A 17580-nucleotide genomic window follows, 5' to 3' on the forward strand; every position below is an offset into this window, starting at 1 on the left:
CCGGCGGGGGTGCTCCTGCCCTCCGTCCAGGCCCCGTCCCCAGCCCACAGGCCCCCGCGCAGGGAGAGCCGAGCTCAGAGGCTCCTGGCGGGGGGCACTGACCGCAAACCCCTTCTGGCCCGACTGACCCCGTGGAGCCTCGGCAGAAACTCCAAACCCCTCTGAGCGCCCCCTCCTCACCCCCCCCCCCCCCCCCAGGGACTGTAAGAAGGCTCTGAGCGATGACCATATGGTGATGGCACCAAGGGGGTAGTAGAGGAGTCACAGGCACTCCTCCCCGAGTGCTCACCATGTGCGGGGCACGCGACCTTATCTAACCCTGTTGACGCCTCCGAATGCCTGACCCCGCCCTGCAAGAGCCAAGTCCCTTCCTTGTGGCTGCAGGACGCCGTCTTGCACAGCCATCGGTCCGGGAAGGGCGGTTGCTCCTGCAGTCTGCCCTCCCCTCTGCCCTGAATCCACCCCCCTCCCCTTCTGGAACTCGTCAAGGTTTTTGCACTTACCCTCCCTTTCCACTGACTCACTCCCCTGAGCAGGAGGAACTGAGCCGCCATCCTAACCAGAAAGGCCCTCCCTTAACCCCACATGTCCTCCAGTCGCCACCCACTCTGCTCCCCTCAGCAAAGGTTCTGGAAAGAGGTGTCTGCTGTCTGTGCTGGGCTTCTCAGAGCTCCCTCCACCTTCTCCAGTCACGCTGTGTCCCCACACTCCACGAGCTGCTGGGATTAAAGATGTCAGCAACCTCCACCCGGCTAAATCCCCTGGTCACCTTTCCCTCCTGTCTTACTCATACCCTCACAACAGGCCACAGGTAGTGATTCCCTCCTTCAGGGAAGCGCCCCTCTTGGGACTGGGCCACCTGATCTCGTCTTCCTGCCCCCTCCCTGCTCCTCTGGGTCTCCCTTGCAGCCCCTCCTTGGCAGGAGCTCTCGATACGGGAGGAGCCAGAGCTTCTTCAGCCCTACACTCCTTTCCTAGGTGCCCTCATCCCACCCTGTGACTTTAAATCCACTTAGTGGCTCCCACACCTGTGTCTCCAGCACTCTCCTCTCCCTGGAAAGACATTTCCACACAGAGGTCTACGAAAGGTCTCAGTCACAGAACGGCCAAAAGAGAACTCTTCCTTTTCTACCTCAAAACTCTTCCTCCTCTAGTTTTCCCAACTCAGGAAAAAAGAAATCTGTTTAAAAAATTCAGATGTGATGCAGGACCCCTCCCTTTCCCTGGCCTGCACACCCAGCTGTAAAGCCCTCAGGTCCTCCTTCCTCTACCACATTCCTAATCCACCCCCTGCCTGCAGCCCCTGCACCCACCCAGCAAAGACAGCCCTCACCAGGCCCCCAAGCGGCTCCTGCAGCTCTGACGCCACTCGTGCTGCCACAGTGCACTCTCCCTTGAAGTCCGAGGGTTCTTTATGCTTCACATCTATTTAAATAAACGTTCAATTTTAAAATCGTTTTACAAAACTACTGCAAAGACAACACAGAGATCCCATTCCCTCACCACCTGGTCCCCTCTAGTTTATATTTTACCTTACTAGTTACTATGGGGCATTTACCACAACAGAGCCAAATTTGATACATTATTATTTTTAACTGAACACCAGACTTTACTGCTTTCATTAGTTTCTCCCCATGTCTTTTTCTGGCCAGGATCCCATCCAGGACAGCACATGTAAGCAGGTGATAGGGCTCCTCAGGCCTTCTTGTTTCCTTGTTTCCAGTTTTGAGAATCCACATCAGGTATTCTTTTTTTTCTCTTTTTTAAGGGCATATATCTGGGGTAGGAACTTACAGTTAGCAGTCCATAAAGCATAAGTTACTTCCCTCACCAATGCCTGTCGCCATGTGTTGGAGCAAAAGGCTGCCGACGCCTGCAAGGGTCCAGCCTTGTCCTCCTCTTAAGGCTTTGTGGTCCCAGCTTCTTCCAACAGCAGCTGTAGGTTGGGGTAAGACTCCTCTCTCTCCCTGGTCTCGTTTCTCTCTGGGCTTGCAGCTGTGCTCTCTCCACAAGGCCAGCTGTGAGCTATCAGGCAAACGGCTTGTCTCTCTTCCCAGGGCCTCTGCCACATCAAATGGAGCCTTCTCTTTTTCCTCAGGTATCTGCTTCTCTCTCCCACGTGTTTCCTTTCTGGGGCTCCAGCTCAAAACTCACACGTTCTCTTCTGCCATGCCGTTTTTCTGTGTGAGTCCCCACCTACCAAAGGGGCAGGGACTCAACATTCTACTGACATGGACCAATCAAAGCCCTAATCATAACTGAATCATGCCCAGAGGAACAGACAGTTTACAAATGTAATCCAATAGCTATTTTTGGAATTCATAACCAAGGCCAAACTGCCACACGACCCAATTAAAAAATGGGCAAAAGACATGAATAGACATTTGTCCAAAGAAGAAATACAAATTGCAAAAAATACATGAAAAAAATGTTCAATATCACTAATTAGGGAAATGCAAATCTCAAAGCTACAATGAGATATCATTTCACACCTATTAGAATGGCCACTATTAAAAGGACAGAACTACAAGTTTTGGGGAGGATGTGGAGAGATGGGAACACTCCTTCACTGTTGGTGGGAATGCAGAATGGTACAGTCACTGTGGAGGACTGTTTAGCAGTTCCTAAAGCTGGGATGTGAACAGACACTTGCACACCCATATTCATAGCAGCATTATTCACAAGTGCCAAAAGATGGAATCAACCCAGATATCTATCAATCAATGAATAAACAAAATGGTATATACAAAGGACAGACTATCATTCTAAGAAGGAATGAAGACCTGATGCATGTGACAACATGGATGAACCTGGAGGACATTATATTGAGTGAAATAAGCCTGACAGAATAGGACAAATATTGTATGATCTCATACTAATGTGAAATGAGTATAATAGGAAAACTCACAGAGTTAGGATGTAGAATATACATTACCACGAAATAGAATGGGGGTAATAAGTGGGGAGCTGAGGCTTAATTTGTGCTCAATTTCCATTTAGGTCAATTCTAAATGTTTGTAAATATTTGTATAAATGGACAGAGGCAAGGGTGACACATTACTGTGAGTATAATTAACAGCACTGGATTCTGCTTATGAATGTGACTGAAAGGGGAACTTTCAGGTTGTGATTGTTACTAAAAGGAAAGCTAGAGGATAAAGTATGGGACTGTATAACATAGTGAACCTGTGGTATACAATGATTGTGGTAAATAGTACAAATATAAGAATGTTCTTTCCTGAACTGTAGCAAATGTACATCACTATTACAAGGTGTTAATAGGGTGGTAAGTTGGGAAAAATACACCTATTAACTATACACTACACTATTAACTATAGTTAATAGTAACTATTTTAATATTCTTTCATCACTTGAAAGGTACCACACCAATGTAAAGTGTCAACAAAGGGGGATAAATGAGAATGTTACTTGACTTTTATGTAAACCTACAAATTTGCTATTTAAAAAATTTTTTTTTACAATAAAAAAATGCGCTGAGTGATAGAAAGCAGACACAAAGTACTATATATGGTATGATTCCATTTCTATAAATATAAACAAATCTCGAGTCAGAATTAGGCTAGCAGTTATAAAGGGCTGGGGAAGGACAAATGGATTGAGAGGTAACCAAGGGGTATAGGGTTTTTCTTTTTGGAGTAATGAAAATGTCTTAAAATTTACTGTGGTGATATTTGCACAACTCTGTGTTATAGTAAAAGCCTGATTGTACACATTGGATGGAATGTATGGTATGTGAACATACCTTAATAAACAAAAAAAGATTGTTTTAAAGACAAATACACAATTTAGGTCCCAAATAAACCACCCAAATAAAGCAGTATCATGGTTAGTCAAAGCCTAATAGAGCTTCTCAACAAAATTAATAAGAAAGGGGGAAGGGGTGGGGTATATGGGAGTCCGCTATATTTTCAGTGTGACTTTCATGCAGTCTGAAACTTGTCCACAAATAAGTTATTATAAATATAAATATAAATAAATAAATATATATAAAAGAAAGGCTTATGTAAAACAGAAATCCATTTTTAACAGTATATGGTAAAGTCCCTTCACCTTTTCTCCTGTGCAGATGCCCCTACCAGCTGTGTTCCCTGAGGTGCGGCCAAGCCCTGAGCATGAGGTGCTGGCTGTGGTTTTGATCCATGATATTCCCTTTTTCTTGGTAAACCAAAAACCCTTGGGCTGGAACTTGCCCTCAGCATTCAGTCTTTTGCTTGGAGCATCACAAGTGCACTCTTCTCAGCAACTTCCTTAACTCTTTGGGTTACCTTCACACACCCAAGGATAAAGATACTGCTGGAGTCACTGTGGGAACTGCCACTGGCCAACGCAGACCAAGCTGAGCCGCAGCGGCCCGAGCCCGCCTCGGGGACCCTTCCCACCCTGCTGACCTCCCGCCGCGCTGCACCCGGTCAGGTGCTCCACGCGCCAGCCTTCATCCGCCTGCCTGGTGTTTTCCTCAGGGTCACGCGCGGCTGCGTTTTGGGAGGACGCCCACCAAGGGGCAGTGTCCCTGGCGTCTCATCCTCGCCAGGGTACAGATGACCCACAGGGCTCATCTCTGCTGGGGCGGCCACCACCACGCTGGGGGGCGTCTGCCAGGGGTCTGCACTGCGAGGTGACGGCCCCGTCCCCTTGCCATACTGCTCTTTGGCAGCAAGTCGGGAGCCCACGCTTGAGGGGCAGGGAGTTATGCTCCACTCCTCAAGTGGGAGAGTATTTCTAATGGCTCTTTTTTAAAAACCTAGATCAGGGCCTCATCGCTATTAAGGAAAATAAATGGCCGTAAAAGCCCCAAACCCTGGAGCCTTCCTAACGGCCCCTGCCGACCTCTCTGCCTCATCCCCTCGTGGCCTCTCCCTCGCCCACGGCCTCTCCCTCGCCCACGAGTGGCTGCAGCCAGGTCGGCCCCTGGCTGGTCCTCAAGAGGCCCTTCTCGTGCCTGGAGTAAAGGAGGCTCGCCCCGGAACACCTGGTGAGTGCTGAGCGCGGACCCTCGTTCCCCAGAGTAGGCAGCAGAGGCGGGAAAGGAGGTGAGCTGCCGAGGCCGGAGCTGGGGGCTCCCGGCCTCCAGGCCTAGCCTGGGGCAACCGCTCCTCCTACCGCCCGTCCCCTCTAGAGAGGCCCAGCTCCTCCAGGGCTGCTCTCTAGAGAGAACTACCCTTTCTTGGGGAGGAAAACCCTGACTGCCCCTCTCTTGGCAGCTGCCCGTTGGTTCTGCAGGGGAGGGCAGGACCCGCCCGTCTGGGCTGCTCTGAGCCTGCGCCGTGCTGGCAATGCGCTCTCTTCAGCTCACGGGCCGCGCAGCGGGGAGGCTTCCCATCCCGGCCTTGCAGCTGGAAAGGCTGGACATGGGCGACCAGGAGGCCGGCGCGGCTGCCTGCGCCGCAACAAGCAGCCGCAGAGCCCCGGGAACAGGCTGTGCCAGAGGCCCGAGCTTACCGTCCTCCGTTTCCACATAGAGGCGGAGTCCCAGGTCCTTGGTGCCGTCCAGCAACCAGCGGTCACTGGCTGCTGTGACGTCCATCACCAGCCAGCCCTCGTCCCCAGCTCGGAGCGTCTGAAGATCCAAAAAGAACAAGTCAGACTCCCTGTGGACACGAAAGAACAATTAACCGCGGGCTGGCACGGCGGCCTTGCGTTTCCAGTGCCCTCCTGGGGCCCACCTGTGGAGCAGTGCCCTGCACTGGGCCCTGGGCTGGGCGCCTCATGGGCTTTATCACAGCACAACAGAGACGTTGCTGTGCCCGTGTGCAGGTGGGGAAACTGAGGCTCAGGCTGTTCCTGACCCATCCGAGGTCCCATAGCCAGGCCGGGCAGGCTGGGACTTGAAGCCAGGACTGCCGCTGCGCTCTCCCGCAGGGCCAAGCCTCTGTCCTCTCGGAGGCCGCTGCCCCAGCAAGCTGCCCCTTCCGTCCACTGGGAGGAGCCGCGCCCAGCACTGGGTGGAGGAGGGCACCTGTTGGCGTGCTGCGCGAAGACGGCGAACGTGCTGACGTGCAGGGTCCTGTTGCCCTGGCGAGGGCTCGGCAGCTTATAAACCCGGAGCTCAGCGGCTGCGACCACCTCCCCCGCGGGGATCTGCGTCAGGTCAAACCGGAACTCCTTCCAGCGGGGCTCCTGGGGGGCCAGGGCGCGGTCCCGCTCCACTGCAAGACAGAGCAGGGCCGGTGGTCCCTCGCTGCCCCGGGTCCTTACGGGCTCGGGCTCTGGTCAGGCTGCCCTGGTGAGCCTGGCCCCACCGCCACCGTGTGACCCAAGCATGTGACCCCCCTCCTCGGCCCACAGGCTGCGCCTCCCAGGAGAGAGTTCCCTGGGTCACGCAGTGAAGCATCCTGAGCACGCAGCCCGGCTCAGCAAGGGGCAGCTTTCATCATTAGCCCCCAGGCCCCCAACACTGCCTGCCCCTGCTCACCCTGTGCTGGCTCGGGGTCCCACGGGGGAGCGACAGGTCCCTGCTCCAGGCGAATGGGGAGATGGACCTTGGACCCAAGGAAGAAGAGGCCACGGCCCAGGGGGAAAACCCGGTGGACAGGGACAGAGCTGACCGCATGTCCTGGGACAGAGGCTCCCCAGAGTCTGCCCCGCAGGCCCGGAGGTGGGGGGAGCTTGGAGCTGGGCCTCGAGGGCTGAGTGTGAATCTGTCACAGTGTCAAGGGAGAAAGGCATCGCAGGGGAAGGGTCCAGTGTGGGCCAAGGCTGAGGAGCCTCAGGGCACATGCAGGGAAGACCACCACCCTGAAGCCCAGCAGAGGGGACCGTATCCAAGCTCCCTTTCAGGACAAGGTGCAGGAGGAAGGGTGCTGGAGGGAGAGAGAGAAGAGGAAGAGGAAACAAGGTAGGAGTGACAAGCGCTTAGAGCCCCAGACCAAGTGCTGGGGGAAGTTGGAGGGTCCGCGGGGGTGGCAGAATCTGAGCCGACTTCACGGAGGAGATGACATCTGAACTGGGCCTGGAGGATGGGCCGGAGCTTGCCAGGTGGAGACGGTGAGAGGGGGCATGGGCACCGCCGCGGAGGCGCTGGGGGCCGCACACAGGGCAGTGGCTGGTGCCCGGGGCCTGCGTCTGGCTGTGACGCTCTGCAGAGGGCTGGAATTCTGGGCTCGGGGCGTGGGCTGGGCTTCTGGCCAGGGGGGCACGAGGGTTCCCGACAGCAGGGAGTGGTGAGGCTTGAGGGCAAAGACAGAGGGTGGGCTGGAGGTGAGACCGGAGGTGGGGGCCCAGGGGCAGGGCTGGTCTCAGCCTGGGCAAGAGCTGCGGTTGCACAACAAGCCCATTTCCCCAGCTGCACGGAAATGCCCAGGACGGTCTATTTGGGACAGTCTCACTGCAGCCTCCTGTCACCTTACAATGCCAAAATTTGTGACTCCGGAAAGCAGGGGCGGGAGCCGCCCAGCCCCTCCTCCAAAACCAAACACTGAGATTTTAATTATATGTCTGTGTGTCTTTTTAAAAGTCCTCTCTGGCCTCAGGACTCAGCGACCACAAGTCGGGTTTTGAAAAGCACCAGGCTGTGCAGCCTGAGGCGGATGTGGGAGCACTTCCTGCCCTCGTGGTGGGGACCTGCTCCAGTGATGGACAGGCAAACAGCTGTGCTGGCAGGGCCAGTGGACAGGACATACTTGGGCAGGAGGAGATGGACTTTTCATCCCCAGGCCGCGAAGGAGAAGAACCAGAACGTCCATTGCCCGACCCAGCAGCCACACCGGCCTTCAGGGTGCTGGGCACAGAGCAAATCCCCACCCGAGAGCCAGGCTGTTTCCCTTGCAGCGTGACACAGCGAGGGGCCCACCCCCACCCCTGACACGCAGAGCAGGTCAGGCAGGATCTGCACTGATGACCCCCGAGAATCTTGGACCCATCAACCGGCAGCTCCATGCGGGCACCAGGCCCGGGGGCCTCTCTCCTCCCTCATGTCCTGACGGCCTTGAGCAACCCGGGGCCCGCAGGGGCTGGTTCGAGAGGGCCTTGTGCAACCGAACCGACCCCAGGCCCAAACTTCCATCCTGTGGGTATGAATTTGTGAAACCAATAAAACACTCAGGGTTTCCAGCTCAGGATCTGCTAACTCTGGCTGTTCCAGGCAAGTGCTAGAAAGTGGGAAAATTTTTTGGAAATAAAGATTTTCATCAAAACTAATGAAGGATTCTGGGGTGCAGTGTTAAAAGAGACATACTGTAACTGGTCAAAAACATGCTTTCCTTTCTTTCCTGTAACCATGTGCATCTGGAGCTTTTCAGGGCAGCTTCTATGGATTAGGATAGGTATTTCTCAAAAGCTGGTACTGAGAGTGTAGAAGTGTAGAATGCTCTTGCCAGCAGCTGGGTCCTATCCCATACCCCACCACTGACCAGGTACTTGCCTCTGTGGCATAGTCCACTCCTCTGTGAATTAGGGCTATGAACCCAGCTATCCTTTCCTCAGAGGGCAGGGACCATGGGGTAGGAGGGATGGCTATGCATAAGGAGTTGGGGAGGGGTGCTGGTCTTTAATTTCCTAACTTAACTGCTGAATCAAAAGGCAGTCCATACTGACAGCACCATCAGGAGGTCATGCCTGAAACTCAGAAGCCACGGGGGACAAAAGGGAGACATCCCGTTTTCTAAATAAAAGCCTAGAATGAAAGAAAATACAGCAGATCAAGATAAATCAGTTCAACTGAAAGGCCTTTGGATGACTTGAGGTGCCTCCTTTCCACTGCCTGACCTTATTCAAAGCATGTAACCCTCTGGGCCTCAGAGTCCACATCTGCATAAAGGGTCAAATGAAAACGGTACAAGGCCTACAGCTGGTACCTAGTTATGGTCCAGCAAAGCCTTTTAAAATATTTCGCAGGACACTTCCTTTCCAGGGCACCCTCATCCCCAGCTCCACTTCCACATATCACCAAGGTCTGAACTCTTCCGAAGGACCCAGGCTCTGACACAGCCCCACAGCGACACCACCGGTGGTCCCCCAAGTTCTGGCTCAGGCACAGATCAAACACTGATCCTTTCTTCATCAAAGTACAGAGGATCCCAGAACACTAGGGCTCAAAAGACCCTAGTCCCCAAATACGGCCTCTTTCTCCTTTCATGTACAAGTGGAAATGGCACTCAGGAGTCGTGTGAACTACCACCATCTGATGCTGGAAAAACTGCAAGAAAACCCAGTGGGGATTGCCCAAAACCACTCCAGAACTTGAGACAGGCATCCAGAGACCAGCACAATGCCTGCTGCTGCTTCCCTGCGCCCCTCTGCTACTGTTTGTGGGTTCACAGAAGGGATTTATGGGAGAGGCCATGGTCTGTACACGGGGATTTCCTGGGTTTTCACAGTCAAACTCTGCTCCAGGTGTGGGGGTGGGAAATTCCTTTCCAAACACCTGGAAGATTCAGCTAGACGCTGGCCTTGGGGAGTGCTCCCTGCTCTGGATGCCTCCTGCAAGGAATCCTCCCTCCATGGGGGCTTTGGGAGGGACCAATAATGCCTGGAGCAAGGTGCTGGGTGGTAAGTTATTTCCACCATCTGCAAAATCTGGAGCAGTGATTCCCAAGTATGGAGGGCCTCATGATTTTACCTTTGGTCATGCAGGGAAAGACTATACGGTCGTACCACTTTTCTAATTTGGTTTTCCAGGTCACATTCAGGAATCATTTAATCCACAAATTTGAAAGCACTGTTTTTTTTTCCCAAACAAAAACTTGGACAAGCATGTTCATAGCTGCATTATTCATAATAGCCAAAAGGTGAAATCAACCAATATGTTCATAATGGATGAATGGGTAAATAAAATGTGATATATTCTGAAACACACTATGGCATGGATGAAGCTTGGAAACATTATGGTAAGTTAAACAGGCCACATGCAAACGGACAAATATTGTATGATTCCATTTATATGAAATATCCAGAATAGATAAGTCTACAGAGACAAACGGAAGATTAGCTGTTGCCAGGGATAGGGGCGGGGGCGACTGGGGGAGCAGAAATGGGTATTGCCTGCTTAATAGGTACAGGGTTCCACTGGATGATAAAAAAGTCTGGAACTAGATAGTGGTGGTTACATAACAGTGTGAATGCACTCAATGCTACTCCATTGTGTATTTTATTTTACTCTATTCATATTTTTAGGAGGTACCAAGGATTGAACCCTGGAATTTGTACATGGGAAGTAGATGCTCAACCATTGAGCTACATCTGCTCCCCTCCATGTATATTTTTAAAATTAAAAAGGTAAATTTCATGTAATGCACATTTTACCAATACATGCAGGCACACACATACACACATAAAGATTAAGGCAGTGAAGGAACAACTGAAAACACTGCTTTTTGCATGAAAGTCACTACTATGGCATTGGGGTAAATAAGATAGAACAGTCCCTGCCCCCACAGAGCTTGCAGGCTAATGGGGGATGTCAGATACCAAGAATGTAAACAAACAAGATCATTATATAAGGTAAGAAGTGCTGTGAAGGACATAAAAAGGGGTGGTATTGGGAATAATGCAGGGAGTGAGTTACGTTTGTAATTTTATTTTGAATAATTTTAGACTTAGAAAAAGTTGCAAGAACAGTACAGAGATTGCCCTTATATGGTTCACCCAGCTTCCCTTAGTGATAACATCCTACATAACCATAGTATGATTATCAAAACCAGGAAATTGATATTGATGCTATTAGATACGATTACCTAAACTGGAGACTTTTTTTACCCCAAATTTCACCAGTTTTTCCACTTTTGTCCCTTTTCCATTCCAAGATGCAATCCAGCATCCCACATAGCATGTGGCTGTCATTGTCTTATTGGTTTCCTCTGCTCTGTGGCAATCCCTCAGACTTTCTGTGCCTTTCATGACCTTGCAGCTTCTGAAGAGTTAGTTTGTAGAATGTCTCTTGATTTGGGTTTGTCTGATGTTTTCTCGAGGTTAGACTGAGGTCACAGATTTTCACAGAATACCACAGAAGTGATATGCCCCTCAGTGCATTAAGTTGGGCAACATGGTGTCAAATGTCTTGTTACTGGGGTGTTAAGTTTGATCCCTTGGTTAAGATGGTGTCTTCTAGGTTTCTCTAATGCAGAGTCAATATTTTTCCTTTTGTAAATATAAATCTCTTGGGGGAGATACTCTGAAGTCATGCACATGTCCTGTTTCAAGTTTTTACACACTAATTTCGGCATCCATTGGATCTTGCCTGTATCAATTATTACTGTTGTATTTGCAACAATGATTTTCTATTTTCTTCATTCTCTCTACTTTTATTAATTGGAATTCTTCTGTAAGGAAGACCTGTTCCTTCCTCTAAATTATTCAATTATTTACTTATGTCATTATAGATTCAGGAGTATTTATTTCACTCTGTGGATTATAGCCCAATACTATTGTTATTTATTTCCTCGCTCAAATTTCCCCAGCTTTGGCCTTGGGAGCTCCTTTAGTTTGGCTCCTGTGTCCTTTTGACATGCCTTCCCACCATCCTTTTTTGAGCACTTCCTAACTATTTGGAACTATGGCAGATTGAATTATGGACCCCAGAAAAATACGTTCTTAATCTTCATCCATTCCTGTGGGTATGAATTTTGGTGAACTTTGTTTTAAGTTAAGGTGGGGCCAACTGAATCCTGATGGGTCTTAATCCTACTACTGGAGGTCTTAGAGAGAAGCCATGGGGAGCAGCCATGGGGAGCAGCCAGAATCTGGAAGTCAACTGAACCTGGAGGAGGAGAAGACAACGCCCTGTGCATTACCATATGACAAAAAAGCCAAGGACCAAAGATCGTAGCAGCCAGCCCCAGAACGCCACAGTCTCTGGAGAGAAAGCATCGCTTTATTGATGCCTCTATTTTCAAAGCCATAAACCTATAAATTCCCGTTATTTAAGCCAACCGATTTTATGGTATCTGTTTTAGCAAGAAAGACATGAATATCAATATTCAAGAAGGACAACATACCCCAAACAAAATAATCCTCATAGATGTACTCTCAAACATCTACTCAGATGGCAAAGGCCAAAGATAAAGGATTTTGAGAGCAATAAGGAAAAAGCAACATATTATTTACAAGGGCACCTTAATAAGGTTAAGTGCTGCTCTCTTAAGAAACCATGGAGGTGAGAAGGCAGTGGTAAATTACAGTTAAGGAACCGAAAGAGAAAAAACTGCTAGCCAAGAATTCTTCATCTGGAAAAAACTATTCTTATAAACAAACAAAAACTGAGAGAGCATGTTACCAAGAGACCAAATCTACAGGAGATATTAAAAGGTATGTTACAGCATGATAGGAAAAGACAAGGAAGCAGCTCTGGAGAAGAATGTAGAAATGAAGAACATAAGTAAGACCAACTGAAAGGGTTAAAAGACAGCAAATAGCAAGCTAATAGTAAGTTATGACAACAGAAAGTCAAGGGATAAAATGGATGAAGTAAGTAATGCCTTTATAGTAGTAACACTGAATATTAATGGCTTGAACTCCCCAATTAAAAGACATAGACTGGGAAGCGGACTTAGCCCAGTGGTTAGGGCGTCCGTCTACCACATGGGAGGTCCGCGGTTCAAACCCGGGGCCTCCTTGACCCATGTGGAGCTGGCCATGCGCAGTGCTGATGCGCGCAAGGAGTGCCCTGCCACGCAGGGGTGTCCCCCGCGTAGGGGAGCCCCACGCGCAAGGAGTGTGCCCCGTAAGGAGAGCTGCCCAGTGCAAAAGAAAGTGCAGCCTGCCCAGGAATGGTGCTGACACACAAGATGACGCGATAAAAAGAAATACAGATTCCTGTGCGGCTGATAACAACAGAAGCGGACAAAGAAGAACACGCAGCAAATGGACACAGAGAGCAGACAACAGGGGGGGTTGGGGGGGAGAGAAAGAAATAAAAAATAAATCTTAAAAAAAAAGACTGGATTTCTTAAAAAAAAAAAGACATAGACTGATAGAATGGATAAAAGAAATATGAGCTATCTATTTGTTGTCTGCAAGAGACTCACCTTAGATGCAAGAATACAATTAGGCAGAAAGTGAAAGGTTGGAAAAAGGTATTCCACACTAACAGCAATAAAAAAAAGAGTGGGTGAAGTGATACTAATATTGTATAAAATAGACTTTTTAAAAAAGATTTATTTATTTTTCCCTCTTCCCCTCCTCCCACCCTGCTGTTTTTACTGTCTGTGTTGTCTTCTCTTCTTATTTTCTCTCCTCTAGGATTCCCTGGGATTCAAATCTGGAGACACTTGATGTGGCGAGAGGTTCCCTGTCAATTGTGCCACCTCAGTTCTTGGTTTCTACTGCACTTTACTTTGACTCTCCTTGTCTCTCTTTTGTTGTGTCATCATCTTGCTGCATGACTCACTTGCGCGGGGTACTGGCTCACCATGCAGGCACTCGTGTGGGCACTGGCTCACTGTACAGTCATGTTTTCTCTTCTTTTTCACCAGGAGGCCCTAGAAATCGAACCCAGGTCTTCCCGTATGGTAAGTGGAAGCTCTATCACTTGGGCCACATCCACTTCCCTAAAATAGACTTGAAATGCAAAACTGTTATAATAGATGAAGTAGGTTACTATATAATAATAAAAGGGCCAATACATCAATAAGAATAACAACAATCAATATTTATGTACCTAACATAGGTGCCCCAAAATCCATGAGACAAACTGGCAAAACTGAAGGGAGAAATAAACATCTCTACAATAATAGTTGGAGACTTTAACACTCCATTCTCAGCATTATATAGAACATCTGGACAGAGGATAAATAAGGAAACCGAGAACTTTAATAATATGATAAGCCAACTAAATACAATACACATTTATAGAGCATTACACCCCAAAACAGCAAATACACATTCTTCTCAACTGCTCATGGATTTTTCTCCAGGACAGACCATAAGTCTGGTCATAAAACAGATCAATAAATTCAGCAGGATTGAAATTATACAAAGCACTTTGAAAAACCTACAGCTCACATGTACTTCATGGTGAAAAACTGAATAATTTCCACTGAGATCAGGAACAAGACAAGGATGCCCACTCTCCCACTATTATTCAATACTGTGCTAGAATTTCTAACTAGAGTAATTAGACAAGAAAAAGAAATAAAAGGCATTCAAATAGGAAAGGAAGAAGTAAAACTTTTCTTATTTGCTAATGGTATGATCCTATACTTGGAAAACCCTGAAAAATCCAAAAAATCTATTAGAACTTATAGACAATTTCTGCAAAGATTAATAAGAAAAAAATAAATAGTGTTTCTATATAATCTGAGCAACCTGAGCAGGAAGTCAGAAAAAAATTCCACTTATAATAGCGACTAAAAGAATAAAATATTTAGAAATAAATTTAACCAAGGACATAAAGGACCTGTATTTAGAACACTGCTAAAAGAAACCAATGATGATCTAAATAAATAGAAGGATATTCCATGTTCATGGGTTGGAAGATTAAATATCATTAAGATGTCAATTCTACTCAAACTGATCTACAGATTTAACACAATCCCAATAAAAATTCTAATATCCTTCTTTGAAGAACTGGAAAAGCCAATAATGAAATTTATCTGGAGGGGTAAGGGCACCTGAATAGCCAAAATTAGCTTCAAAAATAAGAATGAATTTGGAGAACTCTCACTTCCAGCTTTTAAAGCATATAGCCACAGTGGTAAAAACAGCATGGTACTGACATAAAGAGAGACAGATTGACCAATGGAATAGAATAGAGAGTTCAGAAATAGACCCTTACATCTATGGTCAAGTGATTTTTGACAAGGCTGTCAAACCCACTCAGCTGGGTCAGAATAGCCTATTCAAGAAATGGTGCTGGGAAAACTTAATATCCACATCTAAAAGAAAGAAAGAAAGAAAGAGGACCTTGATCTCATACCTTATGAAAAATTTTTATTCAAAATGGATCAAGGGGAAATGGACTTTGGCCCAGTGGTTAGGGTGTCCGTCTACCATATGGGAGGTCCGCGGTTCAAACCCCGGGCCTCCTTGACCCGTGTGGAGCTGGCCCATGCGCAGTGCTGATGCGCGCAAGGAGTGCTGTGCCACGCAAGGGTGTCCCGCGTGGGGGAGCCCCAAGCGCAAAGGAGTGCGCCCGTGAGGAGAGCCGCCCAGCGTGAAAAGAAAGAGCAGCCTGCCCAGGAATGGCGCCGCCCACACTTCCTGTGCCGCTGACAACAGAAGCGGACAAAGAAACAAAAGCAGACAAAGAAACAAGATGCAGCAAATAGACACCAAGAACAGACAACCAGGGGAGGGGGGGAAATTAAATAAATAAATAAATCTTAAAAAAAAAAAAAAAATGGATCAAGGACCTAAATATAAAAACTAGAACCATAAAACTCTTAGAAGAAAACGTAGAGAATCATATTCCTGTGGTTGGTGGTGGTTTCTTATACCCAAAGCATAAGAAACAAAAGAAAAAAATAGACAAATGGGATTGCCTCAAAATTAATACTTTTGTTCTTCAAAAGACTTCGTTGAGAAAGTAAAAAGGCACCCTACCTAATGGGAAAAAATCTTTGGAAACCATGTATCTGATAAGGGATTGATCTCCTTGTTATAGGAAGAGATCAAGCAACTTAACAAAATAACAAGCAACCCCATTAATAAATGGGCAAAGAACTGAACAGACATTTTTCTGAAGCGGAAATACAAATGGCCAAAGGACACATCAAAAGATGTTCAACATCACTAGCTATTAGGGAAATGCAGATCAAACTACAATGAGGGGACATGGATGTGGCTCAAGCGATTGGGCTCCTGTTTACCATGTGGGAGGTCCAGGGATCGATTCCCAGGGCCTCCTGGTGAAGGCAAGCTGGCCTGCACCACGAGCAGGCTCATGCAGGAGTGCTGGCCCAGGCAGGAGTGCCGGCCTACATAGAAAGCTGGTGCAGTAAGATGATGCAACAAAAAGAGACACAGAGGAGAGACAATAAGAGACATAGCAGACTAGGGAGCTGAAGTGGCGCAAGAGATTGAGTGCCTCTCTCCCACTCAGGAAGGTCCCAGGATTGGTTCCTGGTGCCGCCTAAAGAGAAGACAAGCAGACACAGAAGAACACACAATGAACAGACAGAGAATGCAGAGCAAGCACAAAACAATTGGGGGGGGGGGATAAATAAATAAATCTTAAAAACAAAACAAAACTACAACGAGATTGGTTCCTCAGCAAACTAAATATAGAACTGCCATATGACCCAGCAATCCTGCTACTAGAATATATTCATATGAACTGAAAGCAAGGATATGAACAGATTATTTGCACACTGATGTTCATATCGGCATTGTTCACAGTTGCTAAAAGATGGAAACAACCTAAGTGTCCCTCAACCAATGAGTGGATAAACAAGATGTGGTATATTTATGTGATGGACTATTATTCAGCTGTCAGAAGAAATCAACTGGGGAAGCATGTGACAACATGGAGGAAACTTCAGGATGTTATGTTGAGTGAAATGAGCCAGACACAAAAGAACAAGTAACGTATGGTCTCACTGATATAAACTAAATAAAAACGAGTAGACTTATGGAGATGGACTATGAAGTGTAGGTTGGTGGGAGATGGAAGGAGGGATGAGAAGGTGAAGAAGATGATGGAAACATATAGAATGTGTAATAAGGTCAAATGTAAATATGTGGTAATGGTTGGACTTGATGGTAGTACATTATAGTGACTGTAACAAACATTGTTGATTTGTGGATGTGAAGGATGTGATTGTGGCTGAAACAAGTAGTCTAGGAAGATTAATGTTAGATGGAGAACAGCTAGAGGATAATATTAGGAATGTATACGATGATTTTGGAAGTACATGAGGACTTTGGTTAATAATATAAATACAGGCATGCTCTTCTATTACAGGGTGTTAAGAATGTAGCAAACACCTGCAATAAGAACAAGGCCTAGAGTAGCATTGTGCCTGGGGGTTTCCTCCTGACAGCCTGCATGTTACTCAAATGTGGCCACTCTCACAGCCAAACTCAGCGTGTAGATGTGATGCATTCCCCCCAGCGTGGGACACGACACCCGGGGATGAGCCTCTCTGGCACCGAGGGATCACTACCACATACCAGCTGAAGAAGCAACTAGAAAATGACCTTGAATTAAAGATTCAATGCGGAACAGCAGAATATACCTGTCTACATATAATAACATGACTTCGGGAAGCGGTTTGACCTAATGTAAGGGGGAAATGGAAAGGAGAAATGAGATTATAAGGCTGTGAGTCTCTAAAAAAGAGTCTGGAGGTTGTCAGAAGGAATAGCCCTATGTACAACTGAACAGAGTCTAAGAGACAGATAAGGTAGATACAACCCCAGGTATTGGTTCTTTTGAGGGATAAAGAGACCCACGGGTTCTATGGTCATGGCAGAAGGGGTTCACTGCCATGACAGATGGCCCTTCTTTGGAGCTGGTGTTTCTGCGTGATGGAAATGGACTCAGAGGGGATCTCTTTTCACAAGACTTGCATGCTACTTTATTGGAATTGTATTTGGTGCTGAGTTTAAGATATATGTAGGGGATTTGAATCTCTGGACTGATAATATGACACCCAGGCCCAGAGCCTCAACAGACTTCAGCTCCTA

At 47.6% G+C, this 17580-nt stretch overlaps 1 protein-coding gene across 1 annotated transcript in view; it reads right to left on the reverse strand.

Moving 5' to 3' along the window:
* Positions 1–17580, reverse strand: part of LOC101444331 (bone morphogenetic protein 8B) — a 45257-nt gene that overhangs the window by 17270 nt on the left and 10407 nt on the right. Inside the window, exons 2-3 of the mRNA XM_004450605.2 lie at positions 5978–6167; positions 5461–5609 (exon numbers count right to left, since the gene is read on the reverse strand). Coding sequence (XP_004450662.1) covers positions 5461–5609; positions 5978–6167 — 339 coding nt within the window. The remainder of the gene's footprint in view (positions 1–5460; positions 5610–5977; positions 6168–17580) is intronic.

This window comes from Dasypus novemcinctus, chromosome 9 (genome assembly GCF_030445035.2).
Source record: "Dasypus novemcinctus isolate mDasNov1 chromosome 9, mDasNov1.1.hap2, whole genome shotgun sequence".
Classification (NCBI taxonomy): domain Eukaryota; kingdom Metazoa; phylum Chordata; class Mammalia; order Cingulata; family Dasypodidae; genus Dasypus; species Dasypus novemcinctus.